The sequence below is a fragment of the Terrapene carolina genome, unplaced genomic scaffold (genome assembly GCF_002925995.2).
Source record: "Terrapene carolina triunguis isolate 2854851 unplaced genomic scaffold, T_m_triunguis-2.0 Scaffold95, whole genome shotgun sequence".
NCBI classification, from domain to species: domain Eukaryota; kingdom Metazoa; phylum Chordata; order Testudines; family Emydidae; genus Terrapene; species Terrapene triunguis.
Genome location: NW_020664446.1, coordinates 49,756,093 through 49,778,082, shown reverse-complemented (window position 1 = coordinate 49,778,082; position 21,990 = coordinate 49,756,093). Strand labels below are relative to the sequence as shown.

The 21,990-nt window shown below is 42.4% G+C and overlaps 1 protein-coding gene across 2 annotated transcripts in view; it reads right to left on the bottom strand.

The window, feature by feature from the left end:
* Positions 1 to 912: 912 nt before the first annotated feature.
* The window catches only part of CCDC6 (coiled-coil domain containing 6), an 84,429-nt gene continuing 63,351 nt past the window's right edge, over positions 913 to 21,990 (bottom strand). Inside the window, exons 5-10 of one of the 2 annotated variants that reach the window (XM_029911400.1) lie at positions 20,836 to 20,996; positions 11,987 to 12,143; positions 10,187 to 10,287; positions 7,352 to 7,476; positions 6,981 to 7,029; positions 2,041 to 2,161 (exon numbers count right to left, since the gene is read on the bottom strand). In XM_029911400.1, the coding sequence (XP_029767260.1) occupies positions 2,139 to 2,161; positions 6,981 to 7,029; positions 7,352 to 7,476; positions 10,187 to 10,287; positions 11,987 to 12,143; positions 20,836 to 20,996 (616 nt within the window). In that variant the 3' untranslated portion in view covers positions 2,041 to 2,138. Of the gene's footprint in view, positions 2,162 to 6,980; positions 7,030 to 7,351; positions 7,477 to 10,186; positions 10,288 to 11,986; positions 12,144 to 20,835; positions 20,997 to 21,990 lie in introns of both variants that reach the window. The other variant, XM_024209706.3, reaches the window with a different exon arrangement.

Here is a 21,990-nt window from a genome sequence, read left to right as displayed (position 1 = left end):
CTCACAACTGAGACTTAAAACCGTGAGCATTTTCTGTGTCAGACAATTTGTATACAAGCAGTTTACTGAGCTTCATGACTGGAAGGGAGAAGGTGGGTTGAAAAGGTGGTTAGAAAAAGAAACAAAGTTGAAAATTTCCAGATGGGAGCATAGGTCAGTTTTTAGGCCTGTCACAACATTGACCATGCCATTTTACCAGAAAGAAGCTTGTGGAATTTAATAAGCCAACATGAGATCAAGTGCATTAACTAGTGTAACATACTATATATACACACACATTTTTCTAAACTCTTTTTAAGATATGAAACTACATATCTATATTGATGAAATTCCACTTTTGCTCTGACCTTATCTGAACATTTTAAAACACTATTTTAACTTGATATATTTTGATTGCTATCGTTGATGACCATTTTCACCCTGCAATTCTTACATAGTTGTTGAATGGCAAATATGAAAATGTATGTACAAGTGTTAGTAAATATCCAAATTTCTATATTTCCTTCTTAAGAACATGCTCAATGAAATGTTAGGTGTGTCAAAAAGCTTTTGTAAACAAATAAGGTACGTAATGTTCTGTTCTCATTAGACCCAGATACATATTCTCAAATAAACATTTTCTAATTATTTTTTCCATGGCCCACATATGCTAATATATGAGGTAAACCACTTAAAAATATCAATATTATATAAACCTAGTCAACAGGAACTTAAAAATAAAACTAGGTAAGATGCTAGTATCAAAGAAAAAAGTGACACTTTGTTCCACTGCAAAGTGAAACCAAACAATTTATTTGTGCTAAATGAATGGAAAGATGTATTCAGAATACACTTCTTTATACATTGTACCGGCTTAGGCTGCTAAATAAGCATTCATTAGTGCCATGTTGTGCTACTTTCTCTGTACTCTGTTCTGTTTCTACCAAGCAATACAACATTTTTGGCTGTTATGCCAATATATTCCTATAATATTCATCTTATACCATATTCTCTAATAGTCTTTTGAACATTTAAAATAGTTGTTCAAACTTTGTTTTAGGGGAAATCACAATTAATATATTTCAACAAGAAAAAAAATCAGCTGTTCTCTACAATCACATTGCCTTCTGCAGCAGAAATCAAAGAGCACACTTTAATCAGCCACCAGTAACTTGTTGGCAGGGCCACACTTATAGAAGTTCATTGTGACAGAACACACAGTATGGACAGCTTACAAGTTAACATAAATGATAAATCAGACAATCAAATTTTAAGGTCATGACTTGTACATTCCATATACTTTGACAAGTTAGATTCCCCACATTTAACTTCAGACCGCACCATACATTTGAGGTTTTGGTTTGTTTTTTTTTAAAACAGGAAAAAGTATGAATGTGTCATGTGTGCTGAATACTGAACCTGTATTAAGCGTATTTATTAGGTGATACAATAAGAGTATAGTCTTGGGCACTGATTAACGTGTCTGACTTTCACTTTTGCACTAAAAGCTGTATCTTCAGATTACTGAAATGTAGTGCTGATTTACCATATGCTTGGTAAACACTGTTAATATTTAGGAATTTATAATATAGCCCATCATGCCTGTAATTTTATGCAAATTGTCATGAAAAGAATATAAAAAGATATCCCTTTAATTTTACAAACCTAAAAGCCAGGAAAATGAAGCTTTGGAGCCAAGCAAAACGACATAATGCCGTGTTACCAAAGAGAGTAGCAAATGTTCCAGCCAGAGAATGGACATACATGTAGTTCAAGTAAACACTGATGGAAAATTTTGTTAAGTTAGTGTTGTAGACCCACAACACTGGCTGCATTTTTAGACAAATGTTTACAACACAATTAACAGTGAAGCCTATATAACCTCAGTGCAAGAAAGTCAAATCCAAATATGCCAGGTAAGCCTTTGGCTTTTAGTAAACTGCTCCATGTTATGAGTCCAACTCTGAATACAGACTGCTGAGCACATGCACTAAGGCTGAGAGGAGGGATGCACTGAATGCTGAAAAGTGGCTGACTGCGATGCTGTTGATTGGACTGTAGGCTGCACAGGTGGTGGTGGAGGTGGAGGAGGTGGCTGGACTGGGGTCTGCGTGTTTGGAGAAGGAGGAGGAGTGGGACGTTTAAATTTGTCAGGGCTGTTACTTCTTCGTGGTGAAGGCCTCTGCAGAACAAATATTGAAATTATGTTGAACATGTATACATTTCTAAGACGCTTTCGCTGATATCAAGAAGTCATCTTACAGACACATTAACACATTGTTTAAAGGCAAAATTCAAAATACCAAATTAAATTGAAGGATCAAGTCCAAAATATTAAAAAGGATCACAATACAGATTTAGGTAAATAGTTATCAAGACAAATTCTGAATTTGACCTAACTTTGAAATGCACTAGCATAGCACACTGGAACCATTTTTGAGATCAAGAAAGTGCCTATTCCTCTAAGCCAGTACGGGAAAAATAAAAAATAGAAATAGAAATGTAGGACTGGAAGGGATCGCAATAGGTCATCTAGTCCAGTCCCCTGCACTGAGGCAGGATCAAGCATTATCTAGATCATCTCTGCCCCATGTCTGTGTTACCTGTTCTTAAAAAACCTCTGATGGAGATTCCACAACCTCCCTAGGTAATTTGTTCCAGTGCTTAACTACCCTGAAAGCTAGGAAGTTTTTCCCAATGTCCAACCTAAGCCTCCCTTGCTGCAATTTAAGCCCATTGCTTCTTGTTCTGGCCTCAGTGGTTAAGAACAATTTATCACCCTCCTCTTTATAACAACCTTTTATGTAACTGAAGACTCTTATGTTCCCCCTCAGTCTTCTCCTCTCCAGACTAAAGAAACCCAATTTTTTCTATTCTTCCTCATAGGTCACATTTTCTAGTCCTTTAATCATTTTTGTTGCTCTCCTCTGGACTTTCTCCAACTTGTCCACATCTTTTCTGAAGTGTGGTTCCCAGAACTGGGCGTATTCTCCAGTTGAAGCCTGAGTGCTGAGTAGAGGGGAAGAATTACTTGCTTACAACACTTTTGCTAATACATCCCAGAATGATATTTGCTTTTTTTGCAACAGCATTACACTGTTGGCCCATCTTTAGCTTGTGATCCACTATAAACCCCTGATCCTTGTCTGCATTACTCCTGCCTAGGCAATCTTTTCTCATATTGTATTTGTGCAATTGATTATTCCTTCCTAAGTGTAGCCCTGGAAACACTTAATGGCAAATAGGTACCTAGAAAAAAGAATAGAGGAAGAAGCTCAGATACAATAACTATCTATGACTGAACAAAGCATAGCAGCAGGTGCTAATAAGCACAACTTAACATTATCAGCACGTGGAGTTAAAAAGTGCATACCTAAACTGGTATAGGAAAATTCCAAATGACTGTAAAAAGATCATATCTGAAAATGAAGTCATATGGCAGTACAAATCAAGCTGTTCTTTACGAGGCAAGCATTATAAAAATGGTGAGTACATCCCTTTGGGCTCTTGCAAATAAACAGTGGCTAACAGAACTGTCTCCAAAGAAACTGCAGATTTGTAATGGTCTTCAGCTCACCCTTTTGCAAGTACAATAAAATGTGAAAATATTCTTCAAAGCAAGATCTGACGTCTACTATACTGACACTTTTTCAGAGTAGAGGAAGCACTATTGTAAAATTAGCAATATAAAAATGTAAGGGTACGTCTTCACTACCCGCCAGATCGCAGGTAGTAATCGATCGGGGATCGATTTATCGCGTCTCGTCTAGACACGATAAATCAATTCCCAAACGCGCTCCCCGTCGACTCCGGAACTCCACCAGAGCGAGAGGCGGAAGCGGAGTCGACAGGGGAGCTGTGGCCATTGATCCCGCGCTGTGAGGACGCGAGGTAAATCGATCTAAGATACGTCGACTTCAGCTACGCTATTCTCGTAGCTGAAGTTGCGTATCTTAGATCGATCCCCCCCCAGTGTAGACCAGCCCTAAGACAAACCAAAATGTCTTCAAAATTGCAGCAGCTATGACCCAAATAGTAACAGTAACACTTGTATATTAAGTCAGATCTTTAAGAACTCCAAAACACCCCTCCCCCTGACATAACCAAGCAAGAAAAGACAGCTACCTTTTGGGAAAGAAACCTGGAAACAATTCTACAACAGATATACAGCTTGATTGTTTATTAAGGAGGTTGCTTTTCCAACTGAAGTGCCTTTTAGGTAGGCATAAAATTCTCCAAATTAGAATTTGGCCAGGACACCAAGGACACCTACTTTGCAGTTTAAATGTATACAACAAATTAGACTGACACTATGTGAAAAAGGCCATAGGATTTCTGATAACTAATTGATCTGGGCTTCTGCTTTGAAAGCACCTCTAGCATGAGTGAACCTCTAATACCATGGTGGAGCCTTGGTTCAGTACATGCTGAAGGCAGAGAGCTATGTGCCTATTAATCAACACCATTTCCTGCAGCATCCAGCTTTTTGTCTTGGAAGTCTTCCCTCCAAGTACTGACACAGCTTGATCCTGATTAGCTTATGGTATAAAGATAATAGTAATAAAAATTTAATACCTTTTTAAAAATCAGTCTCTCTCAAAGTGGGCAGACATTATTATTCCCCATTTTTTCAGAGGCCTAAAGAGGTTATGTAACTAGCTCAGAAACAGCTGCAGTGCTAGGAACAGAACCCAAGTTGACGCCTACTCTGGTACCCTATCCACTGGACCATGCTGCCTCCCCCTGAGATCAGAGCTCCGTGTGGTATGGTTGTAGGCCTTAACGATTGTGGAATTAATATTAACAGTTAACCTACGAAAGTCCACATTTTAGCATATTCTACTGTAATCATACTCCAGCTACATTTCTGTCATGAAAAGTTTTTTTTATTAAAGGTTTGACAAATCTACTGCTATATTTGTGCCTTTCTATAAAAATCTACTAAAACAAGGTAGAGGACACTGGCACAAAGAAACACTTTGCAGGAGATTGTTTGCATACTGTTGTACTTATTCAGAATATATTGAATAGTGCTTCCTGTTTGATGCATCAGCCACAAAGTATCTTGCCAAAGGTCTAAAGTTTCAGCTTTGTTTGCTTTATAAACTCAATGAGTATTTGGAAAAAACTAGGGCTGTTAAACTACTAAAATAATTAATCGTGATTAATTGCGCGATTAAAAAAGTAATTGTGATTTACCGCACTGTTAAACAATAGAATACCATTTATTTAAATATTTTTGGATGTTTTCTACATTTTCAAATATACTGATTTCAATTACAACACAGAATACAAAGTGTACAGTAATCCCTAAATATTTTGATTACAAGTATTTGCACTGTATAAAACAAAAGAAATAGTATTTTTCAACTCAACTAACATGAGTACTGTAGTGCAATCTCTTTATCATGAAAGTTGAATTTATAAATGTAGAATTATGTACAAAAAAATAACTGCATTCAAAAATAAAACAATGTAAAATTTTAGAGCCTGCAAGTCCACTCAGTCCTACTTCTTGTTCAGCCATTCGCTCAGACAAAAGTTTGTTTACATTTGCAGAAGATAATGCTACCCGCTTCTTGTTTACGTCACCTGAACGTGAGAACAGGCATTCACATGTCACTTTTGTAGCCGGCACTGCAAGGTATTTACATGCCAGATGCGCTAAATATTCACATGTCCCTTCACGCTTCAACCACCATTCCAGAATACCTGCATCCATGCTGATGGTGGATTCTGCTCGATAACAATCCAAAGCAGTGCGAACCGACGCACGTTCATTTTCATTATCAGATGTCACCAGCAGAAGGTTGACTTTCTTTTTTGGTGGTTCGGGTTCTGTAGTTTCCACATCAGAGTGTTGCTCTTTTAAGACTTCTGAAAGCAATCTCCATACGTCGTCCCGCTCAGATTTTGGAAGGCGCTTCTGATTCTTAAACCTTGTGTCAAATGCTGTAGCTATCTTTCGAAATCTCACATTGGTACCTTCTTTGCGTTTTGTGAAATCTGCAGTGAAAATATTCTTAAAATGAACATGTGCTGGGTCATCATCCGAGACTTATAACAGGAAATATAAGGCAGAATGTGGGTAAAAACGGAGCAGGGGACATACAATTGTCCCCCAAGGCGTTCAGTCATAAATTTAATTAACACATTTTTTTAATGAGCGTCATCAGCATGGAAGCATGTCCTCTGGAATGGTGGCCGAAGCATGAAGGGGCATATGTTTAGCATATCTGGCACATAAAGACGTTGCAATGTAAATACAAAAGTGCCATGCAAATGCCTGTTCTCACTTTCTGGTGACATTGTAAATAAGAAGAGGGCACGTTATTTCCTGTAAATGTAAACAAACTTGTTTGTCTTAGCGATTGGCTGAACAAGAAATAGGACTGAGTGGATTTGTAGGCTCTGAAGTTTTACAATGTTTTGTTTCTGAGTGCAGTCATGTACCAAAAAAGAAAAAAAAAAAAAAAAAAAAACCACCCCCCCCACCACACATTTGTAAGTTGCACTTTCATGACAAAGAGATTGCACTATAGTACTTGTATGAGGTGAATTGAAAAATACCATTTATTACAACAGTGCAAATATTTGTAAGCAAAAATAATATACACTTTGATTTCAATTACAACACAGAATACAATATATATGAAAAGGTAGAAAACATTCAAAATATTTAATAAATTTCAATTGGTATTCTATTATTTAACAATGCATTAAAACTGCGACAAATTGCGATTAATTTTTTTAATCACAATTAATTTTTTTTAGTTAATTGCATGAGTTAACTGCGATATCGACAGTCCTAGACAAAACTTGATTAAGTTAAGTACATTAAATTCAATAGAAATAAAAAATGATTCCAGTTGAAAGATGTTGAGTAGTGTCCTAACAAATGTTTAATATATTGCTATTCTCACTGGAAAACAAAAAAAAAAGTAAATAATAATTAGCTGCCTGTTACAGTGACACGGTGGTAGCATTATCTTGAAGAAAACCTGAGCTTGGAGCAACCTCAGATGACTCATCCATCAGATGTGGTGGAGACTAGGAGAAAAATGAAAGTAATGTATTTACTTCCTGCAACACTGGGTAGGTTAGAACATCACGTCTCACACCTTGCCTGCAGATCCATAGGGTGATACCTATTACTGTCTTTAAGGGGAAAACATGTTCCACTCTCTTTCAGAAAGAAAAGGTTTTCCACTAAGAATCAACTTCTCAAGGTAGAGAGGTAATCAGGACTGAAGAAGGCAACAGACATCTTAGAGCAAGGAAACAAAATCAAACATTTGCATTTTTGAAAATGGGTTAAAGAAATAACTAACATTTTAATTCAAAAGAAAATTTACTAGTTTTTAATACTCACTGTAATTCCATGGGACGGTCCCATATGTTGCACATGAAGGCCTGGGGAGTTGTAATAAGACATTCCAGCTCTAGTCAGTGAAGTTGGTGGTGTAAAACCAACTGTGTGACTTGCATATGATAGACCTACAATTATTAAAGCCAAAGGGACATTAACATTCCTACTGCAAATAATATTGAGTACTGCAAGTAATAGTAAGTACAAAGTTTATTTGGTTAAGAAACTGATAATTGTACAGTTAAGTTAGGAACCCAGAAAAAATATCCACTGCTTTGAAAAAAAGAATGTCATTACTTTTAATATTTTTCCTAAGGGTTTGTCTAGATTAGGAAAATATCCTGTGTTTGAAAACATCCAGTAACTCCTTGGTTAATGTTGTTACGTTGCTGATCTATTAGGGAACAAGCTCGTTGGGGAGGGTGGGGGGGCTTGGTAACAACCCCCCCCCATCAGCTCCCCTAAATTTCCTGTTAGGGTACGTGGCTCCGCAGATATCCAGCAGCAGTTCAGATGTCCCTCCCCCCACTGCCGTGCTGCTCCTGCCCTGCGCTCTGCTTTGAAGCTGCTCCTGGGAGCCTCCTGCTTGCTAGGGGAGGGGGGGAGAGGAGTGCTCATATCAGGATGTCCCCCTGCTCCTGCCCCCCCCCCTTCCGTTCTGTACTCCCTCTCCACAAAGCAGAGGAGCCGGGGACAGGGCTCAGGGACAGAAAGGAGGGAGCTTGCTGGAAGCTGTTGCTTCCTGTCAGAATTGGCGGATCTGCTTAAAAAGACAACGTACTTGAAGTGGGGTCAGCGTACTTAAAGGGGCAATGCACGTGTCTCTCTCTCACTCATGCATGCACCTGTGAAGCTATGTATGTGCGGTCAGGAGGAGGGAGTGGTGTGCTCCAGCTGGATAGCGTTGGATCAACATCATGTTCAGTTTTTGCAGGTGAAGTACAGAAGTCAGAAGGACGAGGGGCAAAGTTGGCTTTAAATCACCTCTGTGTCCTCTTGATTTTGGACTGCTTTGGGGACCAAATTTAAATTGCAGCGCGGCGTCCCACAGCCCTGACACACCTCAGCTTGCAAAGAGATCCTCAGAAGTCAGTCTGTGGCTACTTCCTCAGGTCCTGCACCAGAGAAATTCTCTCTCAGCTGGAGCTGGGGATTTCAAAGCTTCTGTACACCATTCTGGCCCTATTACCAGCATACTCACTCATTAAGTGTGATGGACTAAGGTGCAAATCCATGAATTTATGGCATTAGATAGTTTCAAACTACTTTTCCGCAAATTCAATTACATCGTTTTCTAAAGGAAACACTCCAAGACATACAGATGTTTTATATGACCAGATATCTTTGGAGTTGGATACACTTGGTTTTGTGTCTTATTACAGTGCCTGTGACATGAAGTTCTCTCAACTGTTTGCTTCATCTCCCTAATATTTTAAGGTATTTCACACACCCTGAGCTGATGTCAGATTCCCCATCTCGTTAGTCCATTAAATAATATGCTGCATATATTTTTCATGTTTGAAGCTTTAGAATATTAGAGTATTTTGAAATATTGGTTTAATTTACAAGACGGGAAGGACACTAGGACAAGTGAAATATCAAAATGACAGTCTGGAGTATTTCTACATAAAACATACTTTACTAAACCAGGTAGCTCCACTGGAACTAAACACCAGTTAAAGGATTTTAGTTTTGTTTTATAGTTAACTTTACCATTGTTTTGCAACATTCCCTGCTGCTGGGACACTTCCTGGTAGAGGGTAGGGACTCAAGGTCCCTTTGATAGGAGCAGTTAATAGAGTTATCAGTAGTGTCACAGTTCTGATGTGGGAACAATACACCAGGAAAGCAAATCTGCACCATCACTCTAAAGACCCAGCTTAGGTGAGAGAATAGTCAGAGACCTACTGCTGGTGAGAGAGTCTATGACAAGTCTGTCAGTTGCAGCAAGTGCTGCTATAGCCAATATGACTATGGTAGAGCAGTGGAGCTGAGCTATAGGAGCAAAGGGGTTTTGCTGCCAGGCTATGACAGGTCTTCAGAACAGCACCAAAAGGGACAGGTCAGAATAAGGGAAGTTTTGGTATGAGTAGCCTGGCCACTAGCATTCCCTGGTGGCAGTAGCACCAGCGTCCTCACCCATCAACAGTCCCTGGGTAGGAACAACATGTGACCGTGTCATGTGTAAGAAACATGTCTGATGCAGAGTGTTACACATAAGAAAGTTCTTTGCTCCCACCCCCAAAACTCCGCCACTACAGAAGATTGTGACTACATTCCACAATGAAAGACATTAGATTATCATGAATATGTGCACTTGTATGAGCGTGTGAAGCTGGTTGTTCCAGCATAATTATGCTCCTGTAATTGATTTTCAAAATCAAAATATATATCAAATTATACACTAAGAAGTGAAACACCTGCAATTTTCCTGGTAATGTGTTTGAAACCACTGAGATGCAAGAAATCTGGACTATTAAGAATCAGAAAACAAGCCCAAAATCACATTGCATAAGAGAATTTGTGTACTCACACTTTTAGAAAAATACAACTTCAGATGCTAACCACTTAATAATTGACCTTTAATGGACAATTATGATGTAGTCTGGACATTCTTAAAAACATGTTGCATTATATCAAAATTTTCTCTAATCAAAATATGTAAAAATATTCAAGTACTTGAAAAAGTTTTAAGGCAAAATTACTCTTTCATTTGATTTACTTTTTTCCAGGTAAGCTTTAATAGGCAATTTAAGCAAATATAATACTATGGCACATTTTTATGTGATGCATACAAAAGTTTACCAGAAACTGGTTTATATATGGTTATATATTTACCAGGTGATATAGGTCTGCTAGAACTTGGTGAAGGTGTATACGGGATTGGACTGGACACAGTGCGAGGTCTTAATCCTTGTGCAGACATCTCATTAAAATATCTAACAAAAGAAGGTAAAGAACAATTAGATTAACTTTTTCAAACCCTGATATGTTTTAAATGATTTTCCACAGCATTAATCTCACATTCTAAAATATACAGATCAGGTTAGCATAGAACCAGCCACTTTTGAATAGTTTGGTGCTGCCTGGGTTAACATTCACTTTTCACTTCTGAAGACTTGAGTTCAAATATGGGCTTAATTTGCAACTGAAAATGGCCTCATCTTAGTCAGCTACCTTGTCTTGTCTATGCAGTATCATCAATGGTGCAATAAAGTGTTTTACAGGCGAATGTAAATTTAGTCAACATTTTTGCATGTACCCTTTTCAGATTTTTGATACTATTAGTACTAAAATTAGTGAGCACTTAATTAAACAAAAGTTTAATTTTGAAATATTATATGCTTTTTGGCCAAACATTGGACAAAGAACTGCTAATATAAATTTGGATTTTGACCAACTAGAAGTGCTACAGTATTTAATCTTTTCCATATAAAAAAATCATATCTAAGATGAACCCACATACCATATTTCTATTTAAACTGAGATATTAACCCATAAAACAGGGTTAATGGAAAAGTAGATGCAAACAATTACAGACATTACTAGAGCATATGTTTAATTTAGGTTATCTTTTAGAAAAAGCTCATTGAATCACAATGGTGATACACTTCGTGCTACTGCTAGATGTTGCTTGCTGAAGCCGTCTGAAAAAAAAAATGCAAATATTGCCTTTAATCTTCTAACCTAGTCTTTGAAACAAAATAGCTAATGTTTTGTTTTATTGTAAGTTATGTGAAAGTCATTCAGGTTAGTTATTTTTAATACCACAATATACAAACTCCCTAAGAAGAACTTCTTTGAGGATTAGTAGAATTCCAATTTATAATGACCCTATTTCAGATGCCCTCATATAGCTAGTATAATGTGCAATAAAACTATACCAATACTGGCATATGGTTGAGCCCAGTAAGAAACCAAAGTATTAGCCTTTGAAGGAAAGACGTTTTAGGGCGAGCTTTAAAGTTCTGCCATGACATTATTATGCAAGACTGTAGTAAGATATCAACTATTTCTATTTAAGACACAAAACTGAGCCATCTGTAATGTCCATGCAAGTGATGCAACTTTTTTTTTTTTTTTTTTTAAATAGGAAAAAAAACCCAAGATCTTGTAATTCTGATACCACACCCAGTACAGCAAGAACATCTCAATTAAGAGCTCTCAGGGTGGCTAATCCCACTTTTGGTATCTAATGTTGCATATATGGTCCTTTTAGGATGGCAAAACACTAGAACTTGCAACATCTTACAAATTACAATTTGCATAGGTTAAGGGTGCTGTAGGCTGTTCAACTTGCTTTAGTGAATTTATGTCCAGAACAAAGTTACCATGTGTCTCTCAAGTTTACATACATATTATTTAAATCTATATGTATATGCTGGTTGTAAAAGCCACTTCCAATCTTCAAGTATAACTATTCTCTTGCTCACGGTAAACCTAAACCAGCACTGCAAGAATTAAATCACACTCCTACAAAGGATATGCTTACAATATATTCTTTTGAAATTCTTTGCATTATTGTATATGAGCTCACTTTCAGAGCTGATATGTAGAAATATCAATATAAGAGGTTGGGTGTTATTTTAGTATTTATTTATACAGAGGACACAGATCTTAATGTTTGAGAACACAAACCTTTCGTCATCCATTTCTAAGCTGGATTCACTTTCTGACAGTTGTCTGCATAGAGCTTCCCTTCGCTCCATCTCCCTCTGCAGTTTTCTTTGGAGCCTTAAGTTCTCTTCTCTCATATGACGTTCCTCCTCTAAATATTGCGCCATCTTCTCTGAATCTGAAATTCCAAATTTGATAGCTCTTAAGCAACTCAGTTTAATGTATATGCAAGTATTTTGAATTTTACTTTCTTTACCCAAACATTTCAAATGCTGAAAGAGAGGATAGCTCAGGGAATTGTTAATTCAATAGTCTTTCATCTCTAAATCACTAGGTTCAAAGCCTGTTTTAAAGATGGTAGTGATCAAAATTAGTTACTAACCAATCACTAGTTGGTGAACTATGAAATTAAGCTTGCTTGGTCCTTTCCGCCTCTTTTTTTCCCTCTTAACTGAACAGATTTGAAAAATACTGCAAGCTTAAAAAAGTCATTAATAAAATCAGACCTGTAGGAAGAAACAGACATTTGCCCTACTGTAAAATTGAAATTTCATATTTCATATGGACTTATATTCTACAAATATTTAATCAATTTTTAAGGTTTACTATATTCATTTTAATGTTTAGTTTAAAATGAGGATATTCAAAATTTGTAGAATACATATTTTTTAAAAACAGTGTACACTGATCGATTGATGACAAATATAATGACAGAAATAAGTGTAAAGGGTTTACTTCCCTAAAAACCACTGCAAATTACTACTCCCCAGGAGGATTTTCCTTAACATTATAGAGCAGGTGGAAGGGAAAGATCAGCCATACTCTGGAGAAAACAAACATTTGAACAACTTTTATTAAACTGCTGTTTTATGACATTTCCCAGCATGCCTTCAATTAAAGAGATTTTATCCTGGAGATTAACCAGCAGGATGTCTGTCAATATTAAAAGTCACTAAGTGAGTTAGTCTTTACTTCAAATAGCTGCATTTACGTAAGTGGGCATTTAAGTTTACGTTTTTAAACTAAGTCAGCTAATGTTAGTTAGGTGTGCTAGCATCACTGAGTATCTTAAATGACTGAATAAAAATGAATGATCAAAGCTAAGTGCCAGATAGACTATAAACATATTTTTGGATGCTCTATTTTAGTAAGAAGGAACATATGAGGAAGCCTTCCACTTTGTGGGTATGATACATCATATTTTGCATTGCCCTCTAATTTTAAGAGATGATCATGTTTACGGTGCACATCTTGATTCTTAAAATATCTGGATTTTTCAGCATTCATAATCATTACCTATGTTTAAGGCTCCTGAGCAGCTTGGCCAGCTCCTGGGCCAGGAGTACCGGCCACTGCTTGTGCAGTCTAGTGCCTCCCCACACCCCAGCAGCAGGAGTTTGGGTGTGCAGGCCTCAGGGCTAGGGATTACCGGGGGGAGGTGTCTCCCCGGAAGGGCGATAGGAACTCCCCTCCATCAGCTCCTAGATTGACGTGCTGCCTCCGCCCACAGGCACTGCCCCTGCAGCTCCCATTGGCCGCAGTTCCCAAACAATGGGAGCTGCAGAACTGGGGCTTGGAGTGGAGCAGAGGCAGCAAATGGACCTAGGACAGAGGTGGGCAAACTACGGCCCGCGAGCCACATCCGGCCCGCGGGACCTCCTGCCTGGCCCCTGAGCTCCTGCTCCGGGGGGCTAGCACCCAGCCCCTCCCCTGCTGTTCCCCCTCCCCGCGGCCTCAGCTCGCTCCGCTGCCGGCACAATGCTCTGGGCGGCAGGGCTGCAAGCTCCTGGGGCAGCACGGCTGCAGAGCTGGGGCCTGACCCGGTGCTCTGTGCTGCGCGGTGGCATGGCTGGCTCCAGCCGGGCAGCGTGGCGGCCTGTCCTGGTGCTTTGGGCAGTGCAGCTGTAGCGCTGCCAGCCACCAGTGCTCCAGGCGGGGCGGTAGGGGGGCAGAGGGGGGGGGGGGGGGGGGGTTTAGATAGAGGGCGGGGGAGTTCGGGGGAGTGGTCAGGGGGCAGATATGTGGATAGGGGTTGGGGCGATCAGAAGGCAGGGAACAGGGGGGTTGAATGGGGCAGGAGTCCGGGAGCGGAAGGCTGTCAGGGGGCGAGAAGCAGGGGCGGTTGGATAGGGGATAGGGGACGGGCCATGCCTGGCTGTTTGGGGAGGCACAGCCTCTGTTAACCGGCCCTCCATACAATATTGGAAACCCGATGCAGCCCTCAGGCCAAAACAAGTTTGCCCGCCCCTGAGCTAGGATCGCGGCTTCCCAGGTGCCCAGTAGGGAGCCTGCCCCAGCCCCATCAACCCCCGCTCACCCCAGGCCGCGACTGCACCCCTCCCCCTGAGCACCCGCGGCAGCGCGCCCCCCCAGGCCACGCCCCCCTCCCCCGAGCACCCACGGCACCCCCCCGGGCAGTGCCCCCCCACCCCCTTCCCAGCATCCGTGGCCTGAGGAGGACTGCAACAGGCGCCTCCTATTATTCCTGCTCCCTCTCCTGGATGAGTCCCAACTTGAGGGCCCGGAGCAGAAGCGGGAAGGGGGCTGAGGCTTGAATGGCTCTCTCTGGGGTGCAGGAGTGTGGATCCTCAAAGATCTCAGATTCACCCGCAAGTTTTTAAGACTGTGTAAGCTGGAGGCTGTATTTTCGGCAAACAAGCCCGCACAGTGAAAGGGGAGGTCCTGAATGGTGTTCTGCCGGTATCCCCGACACCTGCAGCCACATGCTACGTCTCATTGTAATGGCAGTGGCCATAGTCCGAGCTGCCGAGTCTAACGCAGGCTAGAGGGAGGTTCTTCACACCACCCTGCACTCCTCTAGAAGTGAGTCAGCCGGGAGCAACTCCTGAAACTTTACCAATGCGCTCCAGGAATTGAAAGCACAGTGGCTGAGTACTGCTTGCTGGTTGGCAACTCGAAGCTGAAGCCCTCCCAGTTGAGTAGACCTTCTGGCTGAAAAGGTCCAGCTTCTTGGTGTCCCATGACTTTGGAGTGGGACCCAGCTGTCCCTGCCTCGCTTTATGATTTGCTGCACCAACCACTAGAGTCCCCGGCTGGAGGTGGGTGAATAGGTATTCATACCCCTTCTGCAGGACAAAGTACCTCCTCTCCACCCCTTTAGCGATGGGTGGTATCGAGGCCGGGGTCTGCCAGACTACCTTAGTGGTATTCTGGATAGTTCTTATCATCAGGGACAAGGCCACCTCAGATGGACCCTCCGGGGCAAGAATGTCCACCATCGGGTCCGAGTCCTCTGTGACTTCCTCCGCCTGGAGGTTTAGGTTTTGGGACACCCCCCTAAGAAGATTCTGGTGCGCCCAGGTGTCCGTCACCAGGAGGGTGGTGGTGGTGCCCGCCATCGCCTCGTCTGGTGAGAAGGAGGAGGTCCATGAGACCGGGTCTTCCTGACCCTCTAGCTCCCTAGAGGCTGGGTCAAGTGCGTCGGTCTGCCCCAGGACTGGAGGTGGCTCCAGTAGCACTGGTGGTGCTGGCTCGGATGCTGCGCCTGGGTGTGAAGTCCCAGGATCCTTGTCCCGTAGGGGGTCCTCCAGAGCCCTGTGACATCAATGTCACTGAGGGGGGAGCCTGGGTGAGGATGCCACTGATGCGGCCCTGCAGCCCTGTCCCTGAGCCTGATGATAGGCCCAAGAAGTCCAAAAGGGCCACTGCACCGGGCCCTGACACTAGGCTGGCCAGGATACCATCAGTGCCGACAAGTCCAAGATTCTGTGGTGCCAGGACCGGTGTTGGGATCATGAGCAGTACCGGCTGCGTCAGGAGACAGAAGACTCGGCCTCCTATTCGGAAGAGTACTCTGAGCCCGACGGTGCCGGGGAGTGGTACCGGGGCGATGGGAACGGCGCCGTAACATCATGGGCTTGCCTCAGTGGTGAACGACAGGTGGTGTCGCCATCGGTGCCATGAATGGTGCCGGGGACAGTGTCACATGCTGCGCCGCCGCCACCGGTGCTGCTGACGATGCCGGAATTTAAGGCGACATCTGGATCGGGGCTGGGGACTGTGCAGTCATGGTAATAAGGTCCCGTGCTGCCTCAAAGGTATCTGGCATGGAGGGATGATCAAGTTCTTCCTCCAATTCCTCCCGAATTGGGGAGTCCACCAGCTCTGGATTTGATGGACCTCCGTCGGGGCCAGAGTCAATGGTGCCAGGCCACAGGTGTCCCGATGTGGGACGCACCCCGCTGGAATCCCAACGCGGCTTCTTAACAGGGGAATGACCCCTGTTCTGCCTTCTTCTTATGCGGCACCGGGGACTGTGAATGGTGCCGCCTGCTAGAATTGGCTTTACGAGCTGAGGAATGGCGCCAATGTTCCTTGGAGGAGTTCTTTCTTGGTACCAGGGCGTCCCACCCTGGAGCGCTGTGCACTGATGCTGCCGGTGCCGTTTCTGGAGCTTCAAAGGATAGTCCCGCTCCCTTTCAATTCTGGGTCTAAAGCTCCTGCAAATTGACCACTTGTCTGTATGATGACCTTCTCCCAGGCACTTAAGACAAGCAGCGTGCGGATCGCCTCTGGGCATAGGTTTCCCACACCTCTTGCACGACAAGCCCCTGCAACTGAGGCATGCCCCGGTATCTGGGGAAAACTAGCGGGGAGGACCCCCCCCAAAATAAGCTTAGCTTACTATGAAACTACAAACTACTGTTACTACAACTCTATGAAACTATTTACAACTAAGAAAGGGGGGACCACTAGGTAGGCACTTGCGAATGCAAGAGACTGAGCTGCTCCAACGACCGTCACTGGCGGTCAGAAGGAACTGAGCAAGCGGTGGATCGGGAGGGACCTTTATACACCGCCATGAAGGCCCCGCTCCAGGGAGCTCCACAGCCGACCCGACGGCTACTGCTAAGGAAAAAACCTTCCGACGATCATGCACGCGGCACGCGCACACCTATTGGAATGCACATGAACAATCACTTGAAGAAGAACGTAGGGGTACGTCTATACTTACCCGCTGGTTCGGCGGCAAGCAATCGATCTTCTGGGATCGATTTATCGCGTCTTGTCTAGACGCGATAAATCGATCCCGGAAGTGCTCGCCATCGACGCCGGTAATCCTGCTCCGCGAGAGGAGTAGGCGGAGTCGACAGGGGAGCCTGCCTGCCGTGTGTGTACCCGCGGTAAGTACCTTTAAGTTCGAACTAAGATACTTCGACTTCAGCTACGTTATTCACGTAGCTGAAGTTGCGTATCTTAGTTCGAACCGGGGGCTTAGTGTGGACCAGCCCTTAGTGTTTTTGAAAATTTTACTGTAAATCAAAGATACAATAAGGAAAGAAACAGCATAGAATCATAGAATATCAGGGTTGGAAGGGACCTCAAGAGGTCATCTAGTCCAACCCCCTGCTCAAAGCAGGACCAATTCCCAACTAAATCATCCCAGCCAGGGCTTTGTCAAGCCGGGCCTTAAAAACCTCCAAGGAAGGAGACTCCACCACTTCCCTAGGTAACGCATTCCAGTGCTTCACCACCCTCCTAGTGAAACAGTGTTTCCTAATATCCAACCTGGACCTCCCCCACTGCAACTTGAGACCATTGCTCCTTGTTCTGTCATCTGCCACCACTGAGAACAGCTGAGCTCCATCCTCTTTGGAACCCCCCTTCAGGTAGTTGAAGGCTGCTATCAAATCCCCCCTCATTCTTCTCTTCTGGAGACTAAACAATCCCAGTTCCCTCAGCCTCTCCTCATAAGTCATGCGCTCCAGACCCCTAATCATTTTTGTTGCCCTCCGCTGGACTCTTTCCAATTTTTCCACATCCTTCTTGTAGTGTGGGGCCCAAAACTGGACACAGTATTCCAGATGAGGCCTCACCAATGTCGAATAAAGGGGAACGATCACGTTCCTCGATCTGCTGGCAATGCCCCTACTTATACAGCCCAAAATGCAGTTAGCCTTCTTGGCAACAAGAGCACACTGTTGACTCATATCCAGCTTCTCGTCCACTGTGACCCCTAGGTCCTTTTCTGCAGAACTGCTACCTAGCCATTCGGTCCCTAGTCTGTAGCAGTGCATGGGATTCTTCCGTCCTAAGTGAAGGACTCTGCACTTATCCTTGTTGAACGTCATCAGGTTTTTTTTGGCCCAATCCTCTAATTTGTCTAGGTCCCTCTGTATCCGATCCCTACCCTCTAGTGTATCTACCACGCCTCCTAGTTTAGTGTCATCTGCAAACTTGCTGAGAGTGCAGTCCACACCATCCTCCAGATCATTAATAAAGATATTAAACAAAACCGGCCCCAGGACCGACCCTTGGGGCACTCCGCTTGAAACCGGCTGCCAACTAGACATGGAGCCATTGATCACTACCCGTTGAGCCCGACGATCTAGCCAGCTTTCTATCCACCTTATAGTCCATTCATCCAGCCCATACTTCTTTAACTTGGCGGCAAGAATACTGTGGGAGACTGTATCAAAAGCTTTGCTAAAGTCAAGGAATAACACATCCACTGCTTTCCCCTCATCCACAGAGCCAGTTATCTCATCATAGAAGGCAATTAGGTTAGTCAGGCACGACTTCCCCTTGGTGAATCCATGCTGACTGTTCCTGATCACTTTCCTCTCCTCTAAGTGTTTCATAATTGATTCCTTGAGGACCTGTTCCATGATTTTTCCAGGGACTGAGGTGAGGCTGACTGGCCTGTAGTTCCCCGGATCCTCCTTCTTCCCTTTTTTAAAGATGGGCACTACATTAGCCTTTTTCCAGTCATCTGGGACCTCCCCCGATCGCCATGAGTTTTCAAAAATAATGGCTAATGGCTCTGCAATCTCATCCGCCAACTCCTTTAGCACCCTCGGATGCAGCGCATCCGGCCCCATGGACTTGTGCACGTCCAGTTTTTCTAAATAGTCCCGAACCACTTCTTTCTCCACATAGGGCTGGTCACCTTCTCCCCATATTGTGCTGCCCAGTGCAGCAGTCTGGGAGCTGACCTTGTTCGTGAAGACAGAGGCAAAAAAAGCATTGAGTACATTAGCTTTTTCCACATCCTCGGTCACTAGGTTGCCTCCCTCATTCAGTAAGGGGCCCACACTTTCCTTGACTTTCTTCTTGTTGCTAACATACCTCAAGAAACCCTTCTTGTTACTCTTAACATCTCTTGCTAGCTGCAACTCCAAGTGTGATTTGGCCTTCCTGATTTCATTCCTGCATGCCTGAGCAATAGTTTTATACTCCTCCCTGGTCATTTGTCCAATCTTCCACTTCTTGTAAGCTTCTTTTTTGAGTTTAAGATCAGCAAGGATTTCACTGTTTAGCCAAGCTGATCGCCTGCCATATTTACTATTCTTTCTACACATTGGGATGGTTTGTTCTGCAACCGCAATAAGGATTCTTTAAAATACAGCCAGCTCTCCTGGACCCCTTTGCCCTTCATGTTATTCTCCCAGGGGATCCTGCCCATCTGTTCCGTGAGGGAGTCAAAGTCTGCTTTTCTGAAGTCCAGGGTCCGTATTCTGCTGCTCTCCTTTCTTCCTTGTGTCAGGATCCTGAACTCGACCATCTCATGGTCACTGCCTCCCAGGTTCCCATCCACTTTTGCTTCCCCTACTAATTCTTCCCTGTTTGTGAGCAGCAGGTCAAGAAAAGCTCTGCCCCTAGTTGGTTCTTCCAGCACTTGCACCAGGAAATTGTCCCCTACACTTTCCAAAAACTTCCTGGATTGTCTGTGCACCGCTGTATTGCTCTCCCAGCAGATATCAGGGTGATTAAAGTCTCCCATGAGAACCAGGGCTTGCGATCTAGCAACTTCTGCTAGTTGCCAGAAGAAAGTCTCATCCACCTCATCCCCCTGGTCTGGTGGTCTATAGCAGACTCCAACCACGACATCACCCTTGTTGCTCACACTTCTCAACTTTATCCAGAGACTCTCAGGTTTTTCTACAGTTTCATACCGGAGCTCTGAGCAGTCATACTCCTCTCTTACATACAACGCAACTCCCCCACCTTTTCTGCCCTGCCTGTCCTTCCTGAACAGTTTATAGCCATCCATGACAGTACTCCAGTCATGTGAGTTATCCCACCAAGTCTCTGTTATCCCAATCGCAAAATAATGAAGAGTGCTTCAAGTTTAATTAATCACCCTAGCATTTGCACATGAAGTACTCAGTATTAAAGGCCTTGTTTTCATTGTGAAGTTCGGTAAGTGAAGGCTATATTGGAGAGTTTGGCAAGACTAACACTCCTTATCTTCTTTATGTGGCATTCAATACTAATATCCCAAACCTGTACACAAAGCCTCTGTCCAAGAGCACCCATCTGCCTGTAAAGAAGGCCATTATCTCTGCAAAATGTTATTGCTCCAAAAACTGGGTAGCAATATTCCAGTTAGTCTGCCAAGACTAGCACACGGTGGGAGGGAGATGACCGTCAATCCAATTACCAAAAGAAATTATATACCAACGGAGACTGTGTGCCTTACTCTAGCTACTAGAGTCAACATCTTACACAAAGGTACAGGTAACACTTTCCCACTCAGAGCTTATGCCACAGCATGGTGTTCGAGCAGCTGTGTTGCTGGAATTCCTATCTTTCAAATGAAATGCAAAGTACAGGACTGACTATTCGTGGTAAAAGATCAAATAACATTTTTCACAACAGTAAAGAATTTAATCACAATGGCCTACTCAAACTTCAATCTGAATATTAAGTTTTGTCATCTACCTTTAAATTTTAAATGGATGAGAATAGTAAGTGAAGAGTATCTTCACTGCTCAAGGTTGGTGCAGTTTAAACAGCTAATACATTTCAGCACCAACTAAACTAAAAATATGTAGGAATTCCTTTAGGTACACTTTGGTAAATTGTTAGCTACAGACTCCATTTATAGCGAAAGAGAGTTTACTTACGTTGTAACTGTGCAGCTCTTAGTTGTTTCTTTAACCTCTCTACTTCATTCTTTAAAAATCTGATATGTCGCATCATATTTTCTGGGGAATCTATTTCCATTGATATGTCTCGGGGTGATGGTGGAGCAGAAACTGGTTGGTCTAACTTCTCCTGCAAAATTCTGTATTAAAAATAATTTAGATGTTATTGTATTTCTGAAAGATACATGCATATACTTTGAAGTAGTAACGTTTTAATAGGTATACATTGCTCCAATTATGTTTTAATAGTATGCTTAAGTTTTATTAATGAAGGTAAAGTTTATTTTGTCAAACGCCAAGTGTTAGATCTTTTGAAATTTAAGTGTTCAGATGCTGATACTGTCAAAGTGTTTCTAATAGTAAATGCACACTATTTTGAAAATGAATAGTTTTTGTACACCTCAGTGAAATAACTTCATGAAAGCCTCAACTATACCCACTATATGCCCAAATTTCAAGAAGTATTTCATTTAAATAACTGTCAAAATAGAGTTAAAAGGGAAACTGAATTTGCAGGGGCAGAAACAAGCTATAAACAAGCTATATTTATAGCCTTGTTCCATTATTCATTTAACTACTGTGGATTTATATTAATCCCCTCCTAATTCTCTTAAGTAACTTCTCAGCATATTCAAGTCCAACTCTTGTGGTACATTTATATTTGTGCTATTTGATAAAGAACTCATTCCTCAAAGATAGAGATCAGAGCAGAGCAACATTCATAAAGTGCACATTAACACATTTTTCCTGCACTATTGATATCTATCTATCTATCTATATATATATATATATATATATATATGCATTCACTGTGTTGTTGAATAAACTAGACACAGCTTCCAAAATAGATATTCTATTTAGTATCTCTGCACAGAAAAGTATTTCACATCATATTTCTATAGCTAGGGTTTCAAATTACAGGAAGCCAAAATTTAAATGCCCGGAATCTGTCTTAATTATTAGGGTTTCAGGCACAATTTGCTTTTCGTATAAAGTGAGCTCTGCAATAGAATGATGTGCTACATAAAGGTTCTTGAAGTGAAGGGAGGGAGGAATCTGTCAGCATGAAAATATGAAATTGTTCTTTATTAGACACATACTGGGCAAAGTCAAACAGGAAACTGTGCAGCTGAA